The sequence below is a fragment of the Trichomonas vaginalis genome, chromosome V (genome assembly GCF_026262505.1).
Source record: "Trichomonas vaginalis G3 chromosome V, whole genome shotgun sequence".
NCBI lineage: Eukaryota > Parabasalia > Trichomonadida > Trichomonadidae > Trichomonas > Trichomonas vaginalis.
This window is the reverse complement of record NC_067207.1, coordinates 1,701,817-1,719,825: the sequence shown is the minus strand read 5'-3', so window position 1 is coordinate 1,719,825 and position 18,009 is coordinate 1,701,817. Positions and strand designations below refer to the sequence as shown.

Sequence of the window (18,009 nt, the reverse complement as noted above, 5' to 3'; positions counted from 1 at the left end):
CCCTAAGTTTAAATATCTTCAGCTTTCCATGGGAGCTTATGGAAATATGCCTGCAGAACCTGAAAAATCATATGGACCTGTATTTTATGAAATGGTTGCGAACGCTTGCAATACAAACAATGATATGATAGGATTTAATGAAGATGTTATGAGGTCATTGGTGGATGATGGTAGTGTGGAACATAAATGGGATAGCTATGACAACACACATTTCTTATGTGGTTTTCCAACAGAAGTGGACTTTTGCTTCCAGCAAGGTCAAACATCTACTGCTCCAATAACATACAAATTGTCTGTTAAAGGACCTATTGAACTAGCAACTGAAAACGTACCAAAGCCACTTATTGGATTTATGAGGGATTGTTGCTTTGCCATTCAGGTGCGTGCTAATGGCATCCCCATAATAAGATTAGATGACTATAACTTAGCTACGGACGACAGTGAGGAATAAAGGATGAACGTTTATTTTTAAAGCTTATAAATGAGTTCTTCATCAAGCTCTCGTGAACCTTCACCATCTATGAAACAAACTTTACCAAACGATTATGGAGCACCTATTGAATATTTCTTACGAGCTGCACAATGGCAAAGAGCAGTCTCACCAAGGTTAGGTGTTCCACCAGCTCCTGTCAAAAATAGCATTTGGTCAAGTCCTTATATAAAATATGGTCTCCCACTAGGTTTGCTAGCTACAGCAGGAGCAGTTATGATGTTGAAAAGAAATAAAACAAATGTTGTAAATAATACTGAAGTAGCTGAAGTTAAACAAACTCCAACACCATCGCCAAAACCAACGCCTTCACAAACAACACTTTCAATGACTCCTGAACCTATGGAATTACAAACTCCTGTTCAAAAGTCAACTCCTAAACCGACTCCAACATTTAAACCAGAACCTACTCCTCAAATAAATCGTAAAACTCCTGCGTTTCCTTACTGAAAAAATAACGTTATTTTTATTTAATATTAAAATTTTTATTTGATTGAAATGACAAATAAAGTCACTGAAGCAATGAAACAAAAGTTTTTGGTAGAATACATTAAATCAGGAATTATTCCAGAAGGTTTTTACATTCATACTATGAAGGATGGTAGAGTTCAGTTTAGAAAGATAAAGCAACCATTAGATAGAGAAGGAATTTTGAGAAAGATTAAACTTCATGAGGACAACATTGCTGAACTTAAGAAGAAGTTAGAAGAGTTGGATAAAGGAAGAGAGTTATAAAGCAATGAGTTCAACAGGGTGAAAAAAGAGGTGAAAAAAGAGGTGAGATCTCACCACTTCACCTAAATTTAAATGGATGTTTTCATACGTGTGGGAGTGGTGATATCATTTATTTTTAAGTTTATTTTTAAAATTATTTTTAAGTTTATTTTTATATAAATGACGAAAACTATTGAGATAACAAACTACAACGGTCATGAGTTCAAGAATTTGTTCTTCGTTCCTCGTGAAAATACATTCTATCAGATACGAGGGAGAAAGGGTAAAGTTAGTTTGAGCGTTTATGAAGGAATGAAGAATGGAAAGTTTATACAAGCATACGATACAAACGGTAAACGTGTTTCATTAGCTTTGTCAAAACTTACTAACATTTATTTTGACAGTGACTTTGACTCTGACGATTGGAGCGACAGCAGCGATACTGAAGAATATGAACTATTGTGTGAAGCACAGCAATGGGAAGAGTTGCAATACTTTTGTAAGTGAGAACGTTTATTTTTACAGTAGTAAGGTGAAGTGGTTGGCGGCTTTATAAATATTTAAGGTTAAGTTGGTGTTTGTGTTTGTGTTGTAAAATATACGTTAACGGTTTTGTAAAGTGTCAAATTCACAAGTATTGCGTACTGAGGAATGCAGTGCCTCCGTACACGACTTAGTCATACTAACTAACAGACAGCATGCTCAGTATTCCGGAGCTTCCAACAATATGGAAAGTGCTGGAACTCGAATCATCTTGAAGCAATTAAAGAAATACAATATCTTGAAAGATGTTAAAGAGATTATTAAAGACCAAGATAACAAAAGTGTCTCTGTCTTTAAAGAATTTGGCGTCTCTCATCTTGAAAGATTCGATCCAGGTCATGTATCAAAAATATCTCAAAAGATTTTACAAAGTTCTCAGCTTCTCATAAGACAGTTGAAGTTTTCAACGACAAGACTCAGAAGATTGAAAAAATAGAGAGACCTTTCTGGGGTCTGAATGCAAGCCTAAGTATGTGGCTTTGGTCATGTTTTGCCGAAGAAAATATTGACAAACGTACGAAAATGTGGGAGAATTGTGTCTACCATTACATAGGCAATCATTCTTTTTGCGAACCGCACAATTACAAATGCTTTGAATGGCAAAAAGGTGTCAATTCGATCCAACTTCAATTCATGCTCTATGACTGGGTTCACAAATGGACACCCATAGTTTCCAAAGTTTCTTCCATTGGATCTACCTGCATGAATGAAGCATTTAACTCCAAAATTGCATGCTATAGGGTGTCCAAAGGTGTGTTTAGCACAAACCTGAATACTGCGAATAGAAATAAACAAGTTACATATATATAAAGTTTATTTAAATATAATCACCATTGGATTCAATCACGCGTTCGCAGCGATCGATCCAGGCTTGAAAGACACGCTTTAAATCATCATGAGAAAATTGCTCAAATTGCTCTCTTACAAAATTTTCAAGATCATCTGGACTCGCGAATTCGCGTCCTTCAGCTCTCTTTTTTAGCGTGCCGAATAAATAAAAGTCAGAGGGTGCAATATCAGGTGAATAAATTGGGTTTGGAACAACTTTGACATTGTTTTCCACCAAGTAATTCATTACCTTATGACTTTTGTGAACTCTTGAATTATCAAAATGAATTGCAAACTTTTGTTTTTGTTGTTTGGATTTCTCAAACTCATCAGAATTGATAATTTGAGTAAGAACATTGCCAATTAGATACTGAGCATTCATCGTATTAGGTTTTTGAAGAATATCAATTGCGATGATGCCATTCACGCCCCAAAAAACCGACAACATCATCATTGGTGTGTCAATTTTTTTCTTCGGGAATGTTTGCGGATTTTCATCCTTCGGGATCCACATGATTTTGGCTTCTGTTGCATATTGAAACCAAGACTCGTCCCCTGTTACTAAAAGCGAAACTTCTTGGATTGATACGCACCCAATATAGAGAGGAGCTCTTTCGAAGATTGGACTCTAGATTTTTTTTGAACTGAATTAAGGTTGTGCGGAACCCAACGTGTATACGCTAGTTTGTAGTTCAAATAATTGTGCAGATAATAACTGACTGTTGTACGTGTATCTTTGTCATCTCCTCTATCCTTCTGAGTGATGCTCTTGGGTCTTCATCTAGCGCTTGAAGAATTGCTTTGATTTTTCTTTGATCCGGCGATTTTTTGTCAATTTTTATGATGGGCGCCTTTTTGTTCATGAAGTGATACATCCTAACATGATACGTTACAGTGGAATAGCTAGGAGCATCCATACCGAAGCATTTTACCAATGTCTCGTAGATTTTTTTACAGTCTTTGCATTTTTTTGCAAGAGCGAGGATGTTTTCTTTATGATTCATTAAAAAAATGAAAAAAATCTCGCCAAAATTTCCCGCGAAACCGCCTCTTGTCTCAAAATTCATTTTATATCCCGGCATGGCGCCAAAATACAACATACTCATCATATACATATATTCATATTTTTTATTATATATTTATAATCAGCATATATCTCCTTTAATAGTCTCATATAGAGCGCTGTGCTAAACGCACCTTTGGACACCCTATATTTGGACAAATCAAGAGCCTGGAAGAACATTAACATTAGAGTTAACGTTGCAATCTTAGAATGGAATGATCCAGAGCATTTTCTCGGAGATATACAAAAAGCATTACATCTTTCCCCACTTCCAGAAGATTATGTCAAATCATTTGAAGAGAATTGTTACTCTAAAATGATATTGAAACAAAAAACTGTTACAAAAGGTTCTAAAAAACAGAACAAATACAAAAAATCCATTCAGAGTGTACCAGGAGGAGATTATCAAGTTTTCAAGTCCGAATGGGAATCAGAAGACGAAGACATTGATGACTTTGATTAACGAAAATTACATTTTATTTATTGTTTTTGTTTTTAATTAAATTATTATTATGCTCATTTTCTTATTTTGATTTTTTCTCATTATGATATAAATAATTTATTAATGCATTTATCCAATAATTATGCTATGATATTTTTATGCCTTATTTCATTTCTCTTATATTTGATAATCTGGTAAAATATAGTTCAGACTATAATCATTTTAGATTATTGATATATTTATATAGGTTAGAATAAAATTAGTTTCATTTTCTACTTTTATTTTGAATTAATAATTTATAATATCAAATATTATGGCGTAACCTCTCCTTTAAAATATAGATATATATAGGCCTATAGAGTTTATTGGCACTCTCAAAACTCTAGAATTTTGAGTTTACTATACCCTTAAAATCATTGTTTTCGATCATCTTAGAAAGATTTTTTAAATTTAGGATGCATAATATTAAAATAACCATATTAAAATACAAAAAATTTCTGAGATATTTGATTTCCCAAATTTAATCTCATTTCTGCAGAAGTTTCAAAAATGTAAAATTTGGATGATGATCCAGGATACATTGTTAATTACGGCTTTATTAATAAAACTGCTAAAATTCATTTTCCAGCATTGAATTATTGATTTTTCAATCAAAATAAAAAAATTGATCTTTCAAATTTTTATTTCTACTCTTAATCTCTATGAAAAATGAATGAACATATTCCAAAGTAAATTTTTATAAATACATACAAATAAATAAAATATAAATTATCTGAAAATTAATTCTTTGCACTATTGAAAACTCTTCCAACAATAAGAATCTCTGCTTTCAAATCATAAGCAGGGATTGAGAATGACCAGAGTGATTCAACAGTTTGATGAGATTTCGGCGTAAATTCAAAAGTACAGAAAAATCTTTTTCCGCTACTTATGAAACTTTGTGGAGTTGTACATTTAATGGAGTTATTACTTGTATCTTTAACGCACTCCCAATAAACTTCATAAGGCGTATCAGTAGTATTAATCATCTCAAATGTTTTCACTGATTTGTTTCCTTTGGCATTACTCACAATTTCAAGAACTCTGATGTTTTCTGGAACATTTATTATTTGGTCGCTTGTTCTTCTATTTGATGTCAAATAGTCACTTTGTTCAAAGTTAATGTGAACAATTGGTCTCTTAGAAACACCACAAACAAATAGTTTAGGTGGTTCTGTCTTTAGATTATCGATATCACATATAAATGATGCTGTAAATTCATCATCAATTATTGGTGAAAAAGTGACATCAAAAACAATTTTTTCTTTTGGTTTCAAATATCCTGAAGGAGGATTAATAACGAAAGGAAGTATTCTTCTTTTATCTGGATTCTGCATTAACGTGTCAAGAGACTTGAATCTCCAAAAATAATTAAATCCAATGTTACAAGTGTTTTCAAATGCAAATTGTTGAACTTTTGTTTCATAAATCATAGTTGTTGGAAAATCAACTAAATCTTCATGCAACAAATAACTTATACTATCAGCAGCTGCAGAAATAACTACTTGCATATCAGAAGTCCTTTCTCTAACAACAGTATAAGGCGGTTCAGGTTCAATGTCTTCAACAACAACGTAATCATCATCTAATGATTTTTCTTCATCAGATTTCATTATGATTGATTTTCTTACAGATGCTGTTGATCTCGAACTACTGATAGCAGGAGGAGTTGGTGCTTGGTTATTAGGATCTAATTGACTTCTTTTTACATATTTCATGACTGTTTTTGAATCATCCCAATCAGAAGAATTATCTTGCAAATTTATTTTTGTTCTTTGACAAGAAATTGTTTTGTTCTTGAAACTTACAACTCTGTCAGCAATGAATGTGCAAGTAACTTTCTTACTTGTGTTAGGATGAATGTGTCCGACTCTTGGACTAAATGTAAAATCATTATCATGATTGAAACTGAATCTGTAACAATCATTCGAAACATTTTTGATGAGGAAATCAACTTTTGCAGGTTTTCCAACTGTTGTATCATTAAAAATCAATGTTGGACCTCCTTGTTTTGTCAATGTGTTTCCTTGGACGTAAACAGGTTCGAAGACTCCCTCTCCATAAAATGTTATTTTCTTCTCGAATTCAGGGTTTTCCATCAGATTCAAGGTGACAACAACTGTTGATTTCCTTGGTTTTTGTGGATGGAAAACAATTGGAAGGAAGAATTCTGAGTGCGGTTTAACAGTGATTTTGTTGTATTCCGTTGATAAAATGAAATCAGGAGAAGGAGACAAAGAAACTAAAACTGTTGCAGCAAGATTTCCATCATTATTTAGAACAATAACTTTTTCACTCTTGAAAGAGATCAAGAAACAATCAAATGGTTGAATATCATCTTGCGAAATTCCTTCATCAGTTTTGATGTGAACATCTATTGAAGGAATTTCAGAAATCGCTTCTAGTTTGAAAGAAATTGGAGGATATAATGAATTTTTGGCAGTTGCAGTTAAGTTTGCTTGGAAAGAACCAATAGTTTTAGGTTCAAATGCAATTTTAACTAATTTACTTTCATTCCCTTCCAAAGTTATCTGTTTTTCTGAAACAATGAAAATATCTGATTCTTTTTTGTTCTCGTTTTTAATGGAAACATCAACATCACATGATACTAAAGAGTTGTTGATCACAAGAAACTCTGTTTCGTTCTTGGAATTAACTAAAGTTGGCATGAAATGTAAAATTTTTTGGTCATAAAACCAAGAATTTGTGTTTTGAATTGGATCTTTTGAACTGCAAATATTTATGGTCTTAAAGATCTGTTCGTAATCATCACAGACAAGACTTGAACTAATACTGTTACTTGTTAAATTAAAAGTTATTCCATCCACAAATTTTGGATTGATATCAGAAATTTGAATCAAAAATGTTTCTGTCACTTTTTGAATTTTATTTGGTTTAACTTCAACAGTAAATTCTTGAGTTTCATTTGGTTTGATTATACCGAAACAAGGAGTTATAACGGTTGTTTCACTGACGATCAATGATGTAGGCATTTTGTTTAGATGCCTCTTTGATCCTGAGTTTCCTTTTGGTTCTTTCACAACTTTTTTATTTGCTTTTTGTTCAATTTCTCTTTGTTGTTGATTTATATTATTCAACACAAAAGAGAACTCAAAGAAACCAATGTTTTTGATAGTAAATGTCTTAGTGTTTGATTTCATAATAGGAATTGTTTGGAAGTCTATTTCATTCTTTGGAGAAATTTCAAATGAAGAATAAACAGATTGAGCAGAAAAAGGAATTTGTACCAATGCAATTTCACTTCCTGTTAAAGTATCATTTATAAGTACAGAAATTCCTTTTGTTTGATTGAATTTCTTCATTTTTGTTGCAGTGAAAGTGAATTGAATTTCTTGGTTTTTGTTCGGTTGAACACCTCCATTCATTGATGACAATTTCATGTTCTGGAGGAATTCCTTGCTATTGTCGAGCATGAACTTGTACAATATCGGATATTTTCCAAGAGTTTTCATGACTAAACTGACAGTTTTTGATTGGCCAACTTTCATTATTCCGAAATCTAATGAAGAACTGTTTTCTTGATACTCGATTGCGAAGTTGACATCATAGGCTTCAGCAATGATATTGATGTTCTTCGTATCAAATGTTCTGAGTTTTGTTTTATCCATGATTTCAATTGAAATCGATTTTTTGAACAAAATTTGTTTCGGGGAAGAAAATTGAAGAGAAATCTTTGATTTCGTGTTTGGATTTAAGAATCCTTCTAAAGGAGCAATAGTAAATATCTTTCCTAACGTGTTTCCTCCTTTAATTCTCCAATAAGCAGCAACATTTTCATCATTTTGAATCATAATTTCTCGTTGAGAAACTTGATTTGTAATGATTTTATCGAAATCCAAAGAGTTACAAGAGAATTTCAAAGCAGGAACTAAGCATGTTGCAAATATTGGTAAAAACAATGGCTCTGGATTATCTCTGATATAAATACCAATAACATTTTCGAATGTTCCAATTTGGATTGGTGAAAAAGTAACACAAATTGAACAAGATTCTCCTGGATCAATATCAAATGTGTTTGTATCAATTGACCAAACTCCTTTTGGTGCTGGTTTCATTAACACAGCATTTACTGTTGTTACAAACACAGATTTGTTTGTGATGTTCAAGTATTTCTTAACTTTTGAACCATCGCTTTTCAGCATTTTTTCTTTTTGTAAAATGTTGTAACCGAAGAAGAAAGAATTCAGTGATTTCACGTATTGTAATTTCATTTTTGTTGTAAGTTTATCAGTGACATCACCAAATATATTTGCAAAATCTCTTTCTATTTCAGGATACAAGACATTTGCTTTCAAAGACAAAGTGAAAACTTCAGATTTATATCCTGAAATCGAGAAAGTTAATTTATCTTCATAAAATCCAACATTTTGTCCATAAAACTGTATCATTATTGGACAACTTTCACCTGCTTCAATCTTCCATCTGTCAGTACAGTTTCCGAAAACATTTTCATCGTTAGAATCTGTAGCAATATTGAAAAACAATGGTTGATCATCAGAGTTAGGAATATCATCAGTAACAGGAACAATTAATCTTGGAGGAGGAATTGATTTTTGGAACAAAAATGTTTTCAGTTCAGTTAAACCTGGGAAATATTTGAAGATTTTGTCAACTTCATCTTCAATTTTTGATTCATTTTTAATAACTAAAATATTGTTCACGTGATCTTCAATTTTCTCACAATTAATAATAGTTGGATCGAAAACAACACATCCATTTTCAGGAGATTGTATCATGTCAGAAATTATGTGGAATGAATATCTGAAAAGATAAATATCATAATAAAATGGAGAATCAACAAAAATTTGGGAAGATTTTGGAGATTTCACTGGAACATTTTGAGCTGATTTTTGAGAAGTCTTCTTTTTTGATCTTCTTGCAGAAGAAACTTTGGATTTTGTTTGTGGTTCAGCAACTATTTTTTGGTTGCGAAGTTCTTTTCTTCTTCTATCAATATCATTTTTCTCTTCATCAGTCAGTTTTTCATATTCTTCTTCTGTCATGTTTATTAAGTTCATTTTTTCGTTTAGTTCGATTCTCATTTGTTCAACTGATTGTTCATGCAACAAACTATCGAATCTATGTTTCAATAAATCAGTGCTTGGATCCAAAACAATCAAATAAACATAAAAACCTTTCAAAATATCCAATAATTTCTTCATGTTCTCTTCAAAAATTGGTAAATTCGCTTTGTTCTTGAGTTCATGGAATAAATTCTTGAAAACTTCATCATTTTTACTGACTTTTGTCATTTGTGTCAAAAATTGCAAAGTTTCTTCTCTTTCATCGAAGCAATCTAAGCCATCAATGATAAAGAAGTCAAAATCTTTAATGCTTTCTTGGAAGACATCAAAATAATTATCAAAGTTTTGATTTTTGATGTCTTTTAGCCGAATAATTGGAATGTTTCCATATTTTTCTGACAATTTTTGACAAATTAAAGTTTTCCCACTGTTACTTGGTCCATGTACAATCAAACAAACTTTTTGTGTTTGTGTATTATCAAACAAGATATTTGTTTGACTGTTTTGCATTCTATTCCTTGATTTTGTCAAGGGAGTTCCTGTTTTCATTCTCGTTATTTGATCTGTTATAATATTTGCATCAAATTGACGAGAAAACACTTCAATTGGATGATTTGATGGATTAGTAAGTAAAACTTGCATTGTTGTGATATCAGAGAAAGGCATGATTTGTTCGAAATCAGCAATAGGAGGGAAGAAAGACAATTTCAACAGATTTCCTGTTCCATTGCAGAAAATGAAATTTTCTTCATTCGAAAATTTGATGAAAACAGGGAATTGATATGAATATTCTTTTCCTTGTTTCGGAGAGAATGTTATGTCAATATTAGTATAACTTTGTTCTTTTATCTCTCCACAATTTGATGATATCATAAACACATCCTTTTGCTTCAAAACTGTTTGAGAAATTCCATCTCCAATCACGAAATTTATTGGGACTTTGTTCATGTTTCTCAATTGCAAAGTCATGATTCTTTCTTGTCCAACAATTGTTTGTTGGAAATTAATGATGTTTTGACTGAATATCAATTTGGGAGATATCAAATTAATCTTGACATTCATAATATAATAAAGAAAATCACTCGTCATGATTTTGTATTGAAAAGTGACATTTCCGTTTATAATTTCTTTCAAATGAGCAGGATCGAATTCAATTTTGATTTCTGTTTTAGCGTTAGGTGGAATCCCGGATACATTCTTAGGAGAAATAGTGAAAATTGATTCTTCATCTTCAAAAATTACAAAATTTGATTTGAAAATCGAATCATTTTCGATAAAAAGCGATTTCTGAATTAAATCATGCAAAACAACATCTCCAAAATCAATATCAAATGTAAACAATGGCTTTGATTCAATCTTTCCTCTTCCAATATGACATTTTTGTCTCTTTTGACGATATTCTTCACTGTTATTTTTCGGTTTTGATAAAATTTCTTCACTTTGTTCAACCAAAAGTGACAATTCTTCATCTCTGTTTTCGTTTAATATCATGTCATTAAAAATAATATTGTTGTGCTGATACAAACAATTAGCAATTAAATTGATTTGTATTTCAGTCAAATTAGGAGTTATCAATGTAAAATGTTCCTTAAATTGTTGAGGAATTCCTGGCCAAATTGACACTTTTAATTTAAGTTTGTCATTTGGTTTTACAGAGAATTTCTTTGGTTCAACTTTGATGAAATTGAATTTCGTTTTCGAAGGAATAACAGTATCAAAAGAAATATCAATATCTCCTTCATTATAAACCATTACAGAACTTTGCAAATAATCAGTAAAATTCACATCTCCGAAATCAATTGTTGTTGTATCAATTTCATATGAAATTTTTGCAGTTGATCCTTTTAATGACAAAGTATAATCAGGGCCACCTTTTACATGACAAATTGCTGTTGCTGAGAAGGTTTGAGAATCATTTCCTGCACCAAAGAAAACGAAATTCACTGTTTCTTCTTCATTTTTGTTGACAGAAGATCTCAATGGATAAACATCGAATGCCAAACTTTCATTTCCTGCAATTTGCCATTCATATTCAGCAGCAATTTCACTTTTATTATGAACTTTAATTTGCAAGTTTTTCTCAGCCCCAATTGAAATATGACCAAAATCAATTTCTTTTTCTTCAATTGCCAAATTAGGAAAGTTCATTCTTGCTTTGAGTTTTATGAAATATTTCTGTGGATTATCTTCAAAATAGATTTGCAAGTTTCTATCAATGTTTTCAGAGACAAAATTTGTTTTGAAAGAAGTGTCAAAAATTACATCAAAATCAGCAGTTTCTTCTGGTTGTAAAACAAAAGAATCATTTGACAAAATGAATGGATGTGGTGGCTTTAACAACATTTTCAATGGCAAATGAGAAGTATTCTTGATTGAGTTCTTTTGAGGAATTTGAGGTAGTAACGATTTTGACGGTTTTAGATTGTTATTTTTCACTTCATTTTTATAATCATAATCAAACTTGTAATTCATTATTTTGTTCTTGATTTCAACAAGAACTTTTTCGAACTCTATTTTGAATTTCGGTCTGAACAAATCAACTTTCTTCTTTCTGAGAATCAATTGACAAAAAGCAGAAAATTCAATTAAATTCGGATTTTCACAATCCAAATAAATCGTAAATGTTTGGTCAGAATAAGGTTCAATTACTACTTCACTTGGTTCTAATGAATAAGATAGTTCTTCCTGTTTCTCGAATTTAGGAATAGTCCATTTTAATTCTTTAGGAATTCTTCCTTTGTTAGAAACAATAAAAGGATAAGAAACTTTTTGTCCTGCAAAAGCATTTTCAATTTCAACATTTTCTAAGTTTATATTTGGAATTAAAGAGATTCCAACGCCAACAGCAGCAACTTTCACAACAAAAGGAATTGTCATACTTAAACAAACTTGTATTTCCGTATCAAATTTGATTCCATCATCAAGAAAAGCAGAAATTACAATATTTTGTTTTTCTTTTGGAGGAATTTTTCCTGAATTTGTATCGAGACTAAATACATCAGTATTCTTTTCTATAGATAGTTTGTATTCCATTGGTATCAATGCAGTGTTTTCTATTGTGAAAACTCTTGTAATTTTCTTGAGAATTGGAATTCTTCCGAAATCAATAAAGTCTTGAGAAATTTTATATGTTGGACCAATGCATTTGAATGTAACTGTGAAAGATAATGGTGGATTATCACTTCCATATATTCTAATAAGCTTAGTAAATGACATTTCTCCTAATTGTGTCGCTGTCATTTGCAAAGGAATTTCAATTGTTGAATAACTTTGAATTATTCCTGAAGGACGTGAGTTTTTAACGTTAAATCCAAATGTCATGTCATTGTTCTCTAAAACATCAAATTTTCCTGAGAGTTTTGAGTTGTTTTTCAAAACAATATTTATCGAATAAGGAAAATTGATAAAAACATCACCAAGATCTATCCTATCCTTTTCTAATCTGATGTTTGGAACTCTTGAGACACCAGACAAAGGAATTGTATACATTTTATCCATGTTTTTCGATAATACATTTATATTTCCACGATAAGCATGCAAACCGCTAGGAATAAAGTCAACTTTAATGGTTTGTGTACCTCGAGGAGCAACAGTACCTCCTGGCGGTGTGATCTGTATCTCTCTACTGTTAATTTCATAATCTGAGTCAAATTTTATAGTGTAATCAAGAGGAATATCTGAAGTATTTTGTATGTCAAATGTTTTGGAATGAAGGAACCCACATGAAACTTCTTCAAAATCAATACTTTTCGTTTTAATTTCAAATGATGGACCAACAATGCGTCCATAGAGAGTTATTGAAGGGTATTCTTCATATACAGAACCATCGATTTTATATTTGAACTCTTCATTGAATTTTCCTACTTTATCAGCTGTTAATAATATATTGATTGGAATAGAAGCGCCAATTGGTATTCTTCCTGATGTTGGCGAAAATTTTATATTAAATTCATTTGTATTTTCAATTAATTCGAATAAACCATCTGAATCTCCTGTATTATGCAAAAATACTTGATATTCGAGAATACTATCGAGTGAAATATGTCCACAGTTAATAACTTGAACTCCAAATTTTGCCGATGGAGGTAAACATTGACCCGTTAATAATAACGGATATCGAGTATTATCTCTTGCATTTGTAAGGTATGCGTATTGACTAATTTTGCCTATTTCCTTTGGGTGAAACATAAAAACCATGAGCTGACTTCTTCCTGGGAATAATTCTCCTCGAATTGGTTCAATTGAAAAATTTTCTGAGCGAAAGAGTAGTGATTTGATGTATTCTGGACGACTTAAAGGATCATCAATATCGTATTCTAACATTTTTTTGATTTCATCTTCTGTGTTTGAATAATATCGCCATTCAAAGTTTACAATGTGATTACTCCGATTTGTTACATTAACAACAAACTTTGAGGATGTTGAAATATATATCGGTGGAAATGAAACATCCTTTAGATTCAGTTCTAAAGGAAATTGTTCCATGATTTTAGAATTTCTCCCTCAAAAATTTATTTACCCCCTTCAATTTGATTTCTGACATTTTTTTATCCAAAATCATGATTTTTACATTTTTGCTTGGGGTATCACTAAAGCTATGTGTATACAGAAAAGATCCTTCGAAATGCCCGAGCAATTATACACAATTAGATATCAGAGATCCCGACGCAAAAGAAATGTTTAGTCGACCTGAGACCGTAAGCATAAAATGTTTATTCCTTACAAGTATGGAAGATCAAAAAGATCGAATTCTATCAGATTTTTACTTTTCTGTGAACCTTACTCAATTAATTTTCATTGGATATCTTAAACCACGCAAAATCTTCTTCGAACCAATCTTTTCTTCCAATCCTGCCCTTGCAGTATCATTTGAAAATTTAACTTTCGAGACTTCAAAAGACTTAATCAACTGTTTTCACTCTGTTTTCATAAATTGCGAATTTATTTCAGAAAATCCTATTACAATAGAGGCTACTAATATAGCCATAGATCCTTACACGTGTAGAACCATTACTACTCTTAAAGCAAACTATATTAAGTTTTATGGCAGGTTTACAGGCGAAATGTTTGAAAAAACAATATATGTAGAGCCACAACAACAATTATTTATTATGGCTCTTTATTATAGTCAAAAAACCATCGAAATTAGTTTCCAATATCACGGAATTCTCATTGAATATTATACGCACAGGATTTATTTCATTCCCTCGACCAAATCCAGCGAAAGTGCTATATTTAATTTTAATCCAACTTCACATTTTAAAGATGGAGAAAATAATATTATTTTGAAGTCGACAATTACGTCAAAAACAATCAATAATATCAGAGTTTATATACAACCAATGTCTCCAACTCAACTAATACTTCCGGAATGCCTTTGGCCAAGAACTGAAGAAAATTTTTTATATGTCTATCATTCAGTCCCTTTAAAGATCAATTGCTCAACAGAATTCATCCCATTCGAGTTACGCGGACTTGAAAGCGTAACACTATATACAGATCGCTCAATAGATTTGACAAGATTTTTTAATTTGTTTGGTTATAACTTAACGATCATAGATACAAACACGACAAACCGCAACAAAGAAATAATATTCTTTAATTCGGCGTTTACTAATGCAAATATCATTTCAGATTCTTCAGAAATCGAGATTTATTTGAATGGCGTTCAAGGCGATAATTTTTCAACGTACGGTAAGAGCTGGGTATCATTCTTTGCAATTCCATGGTTAAAAGGAAACATTTTCATATCCAATTTCAAATTACAAGAATTTACAAATAATATTGGAGTTATTGGCAACTTAACCTTGGAGATAGAGTCGCTGACATACGTAGATGACAATTCAATTACGTTTCGCGTACCTTACATGGTGAAAACTTATGAAAATTTGCTAATTGGCCCATCTGAAATCGAAGATTTTTCTTTTTCTTTTCAGACAAGAGATGGTGAAAATTTTTATAATTTTAGTCCAACATTCACTAGAAATGGCAGTAAATCATATCTATCTGTAACAAAAAGCCAAATTCAACTTCCAAATTATTATTGTATTTCAGCTAATGAATCTTTGTGTCCAGAGCATTACCACATGGCCAAAATCGAGGATATTAACTTCTCCGATTCGCAAATAGGCATGATTTACGTTGCATTTCCAGAATCTATTGAAGAACCAATTAAAATAGCTGAAAATTTAGCAAATTTGCACTTTATTGGTGGTAATGAAAGCGTTACAATTAATTTAGATGTTAATGCTATTGATTCTTTAGCAATTTATAACCTAAATGTAAATTTTGTCAATGATCAGGCAAGTATTGACCATTTTATTGTAAGTGGAAGCAATATATTTGGTTTGACATCACTTAAATCCTCCAAATTAATATTAACAAAGAATTCAACTTATACTTTTGATATTCAACAGGTAGATTACATTGTTTTGTTTACAGAACGCGTCAAAAACATTGTTGCAACAGATTACAACATAACAGTTGATGAAAAAATCTTTAATATGAAATCAAACATCGAAATCAAGATTTCTAATGTAGTTTATGCAGATTTTATCATCAAAGGAGAATACTATAGTAAGTTGAGTATGTCAAATGATAACCTTGACAGTGTAATTTACGTTCAATCGTTAATTAACAAATTTGATGTGACAAAAGAACCGACGAGGATGAAATGGCAAGGCACAATTGTATTTATCCATAGTAATGGCATCGTTCCGCTATCATTAGAATTAGAAACTTCCAAAGTTTTCGTTCCAGATGAAACCGAATTGTATCTTTACGAATTAATTACGAAGAATGATACCGAATTCCTTGAAGAAGCATCGTTTGCAGTCAAAAAGCTGTCAATGGGCGTTAGTTCCTCTTCAAAAGGAAAAGATGTCGAAATTGCAGCTGAAGAATTCACATCTGATAGCACAAAGAAAAATATTGTTAGTGTAAATACAAGTATGATCAAGTTCGAGCCAGAATCAATAACTTCTTTCACTTTATTAGAAAATGATCATCCAACTAACATTTCTATAAAGTTTGTATACAACTACTTGCCATTTATTATTGCATACATGTCAGAAGATTCAGCAGGAATCATTGCTCTTGTGGATTCAACCGAATCTGCTGATTTTATTAAAATTGAAGAGCAGTTTCAGATAGATATTTTCTGTTCTCCCAATTTGACATGTGCTAATTGGGCTACTTCTTTAAACAGCAAGAATCCAAACGTTACAAAATTGTTTGAAGTTAAATGTTCCAAAGGAATCGCAGATCCTGACATGTTTTGCATTTCTCTTTATAATGTTAATGCAAAATCAAAGCTAAAGACATGGATGATTGTCTTGATTTCCATTTCTGCTGTAATTTTTGTCGTATTACTCGCATTTTCCACATACAAGATCATTTTCTATGCAAAGAGGAGCTACGAAAGAAGAAAACTCCTTTCAACACACAGATTGTTCAATCAAAGTCTAGATGTAACTGATGATGTTTAGAAAATTAATTTTATTAATTTCAATTTCCTTTTATGTTATATTTATTTTTTGTCTTAATATGTAAAAAATTCTATCTTAAGTTTTGTAACTTTATTTGATTTAATTTATAAAAATATTATTTTTTATTTAGGAATGATCAATTGTACGAACAATGGATGAGTTTATATTTAAGTTTTTAGACATAATGTTCCATAGCTCCCATTCACATTCAGCCAATTTATAGAAAGGTTTCAATAAAGATATCGTAAAGCAAAGGAAATAATATTTCAGAATGAATATAATGATAACAGGAAAAAGTATTTTGCTCCGTAAATTAATTTCCTAAAGATAATTAAAACTAAATATAATTTTTACATGATAAATTTAACTAAAAAGTATAAAACGAATGTTAATAAATTACAAACAATACGGTAGAATAAGCGAGCAGATAAATATAAAAATAATTAATCAATTAATTCGACATGATGCTGCCCTTTGAGCATTATTGATTTTACGATCATGAATATTGACAGTATTTGATTTGAATTCTGGATTGGAAAATACAGACTTTTTCAAAGTTTCTAGCAATAATTGAACATTGGAACCCGACGAAGCAGAAACTTCGGTATAGTCAAAGTGAACCCTATTTTTAGCAAAGTTTTGAACGTCTTCATTTGAAATTTCATTATTTTTATCAGTTTTATTTCCAATTAGGAATATTTTCGTTGTTGATAATGCATACTGTTGGATGTATTCGAACCATTTATTTAGGTTATTAAATGAATCTCTATTAGATGTATCAAAAATTACAAATACATAACTCGCGTTGTGTAGATATGTTGGAATAATAGCAGAGAAATAACTGTTAGATGCTGCATTCCAAAATTCTACATCAAATTGTTGATCTCCTTGATTAAAATATAATGTAAAATGAGTTGTTCCGATAATTCCTGAAGTTTTATCTTCACATCCGATCTTCTGGATGTATTGGAAAAGCGTATTTTTGCCGACATTTGGATCTCCAATGAAAACAACCTTGGGCTTGGGAGATTCCATTTAATCGATTAATTGCTTTGAACGTTGAATATTCCTGTTATCAGAAAATTTGTGAAGTTTATTCAACTCAACATATTTTCAATTTAGGTATTTTAGATGCATGCATTTTGTGATTAAAATTGTTATTGAGATTTGCCATTGAAGGCTTGAGTTGAGTAAATTTACGATAGAAAATGAAATTTTAGAATTGTATTTGTATGTATATATGGATAAAATTTTTAGGCGTCCAACTTAAAAACTATCAACGGTTTTGAATCGTTTAAATGAATTTAAATTTTATGATAATTAGTTATGATAATTGCATTGCATGGAGTATTTTGATA

At 31.1% G+C, this 18,009-nt stretch overlaps 6 protein-coding genes and 2 pseudogenes across 8 annotated transcripts, besides 7 other annotated features; 5 read left to right on the top strand and 3 right to left on the bottom strand.

Annotated features, from left to right (window-relative positions):
- Window positions 1–1,892: part of a mobile genetic element that runs on past the window's edge.
- On the top strand, window positions 142–448 carry TVAGG3_0262490 (annotated as a pseudogene). The gene has a single exon. A coding segment is annotated over exon 1 (307 nt).
- Window positions 482–940, top strand: TVAGG3_0262480 (uncharacterized protein; the record flags this gene model as incomplete). The annotated part of the gene is made up of 1 exon (XM_001583052.1): window positions 482–940. One exon carries the CDS (start codon window positions 482–484, stop codon window positions 938–940), a length of 459 nt encoding a protein of 152 aa, XP_001583102.1.
- TVAGG3_0262470 (uncharacterized protein) lies at window positions 1,385–1,711 on the top strand (the record flags this gene model as incomplete). The annotated part of the gene is made up of 1 exon (XM_001583054.1): window positions 1,385–1,711. The coding sequence occupies one exon, from the start codon at window positions 1,385–1,387 to the stop codon at window positions 1,709–1,711; it is 327 nt and encodes a 108-aa protein (XP_001583104.1).
- Window positions 1,712–1,892: a terminal%2Cinverted (terminal inverted repeat of Maverick-1A transposon ID:TVAGG3_0262460).
- Window positions 1,893–1,931: 39 nt separating this feature from the next.
- TVAGG3_0262450 (uncharacterized protein) lies at window positions 1,932–2,183 on the top strand (the record flags this gene model as incomplete). The annotated part of the gene is made up of 1 exon (XM_001583055.1): window positions 1,932–2,183. One exon carries the CDS (start codon window positions 1,932–1,934, stop codon window positions 2,181–2,183), a length of 252 nt encoding a protein of 83 aa, XP_001583105.1.
- Window positions 2,184–2,484: 301 nt separating this feature from the next.
- Window positions 2,485–2,512: a terminal%2Cinverted (terminal inverted repeat of Mariner transposon ID:TVAGG3_0262430).
- Window positions 2,485–3,786: a mobile genetic element.
- Window positions 2,565–3,690, bottom strand: TVAGG3_0262440 (annotated as a pseudogene). Its single transcript has one exon. A coding segment is annotated over exon 1 (1,126 nt).
- Window positions 3,759–3,786: a terminal%2Cinverted (terminal inverted repeat of Mariner transposon ID:TVAGG3_0262430).
- A 679-nt stretch (window positions 3,787–4,465) lies between these two features.
- Window positions 4,466–4,487: a mobile genetic element.
- Window positions 4,466–4,487: a terminal%2Cinverted (terminal inverted repeat of Kolobok-1_TV transposon ID:TVAGG3_0013400).
- A 372-nt stretch (window positions 4,488–4,859) lies between these two features.
- TVAGG3_0262410 (deleted in lung and esophageal cancer 1 (DLEC1) family) lies at window positions 4,860–13,487 on the bottom strand (the record flags this gene model as incomplete). The annotated part of the gene is made up of 1 exon (XM_001583056.1): window positions 4,860–13,487. The coding sequence occupies one exon, from the start codon at window positions 13,485–13,487 to the stop codon at window positions 4,860–4,862; it is 8,628 nt and encodes a 2,875-aa protein (XP_001583106.1).
- A 236-nt stretch (window positions 13,488–13,723) lies between these two features.
- On the top strand, window positions 13,724–16,709 carry TVAGG3_0262400 (uncharacterized protein; the record flags this gene model as incomplete). Its single annotated transcript, XM_001583057.1, has 1 exon — window positions 13,724–16,651. One exon carries the CDS (start codon window positions 13,724–13,726, stop codon window positions 16,649–16,651), a length of 2,928 nt encoding a protein of 975 aa, XP_001583107.1.
- A 362-nt stretch (window positions 16,710–17,071) lies between these two features.
- Window positions 17,072–17,686, bottom strand: TVAGG3_0262390 (retrograde vesicle-mediated transport, Golgi to ER; the record flags this gene model as incomplete). Its single annotated transcript, XM_001583058.1, has 1 exon — window positions 17,099–17,686. The coding sequence occupies one exon, from the start codon at window positions 17,684–17,686 to the stop codon at window positions 17,099–17,101; it is 588 nt and encodes a 195-aa protein (XP_001583108.1).
- Window positions 17,687–18,009: the final 323 nt, after the last annotated feature.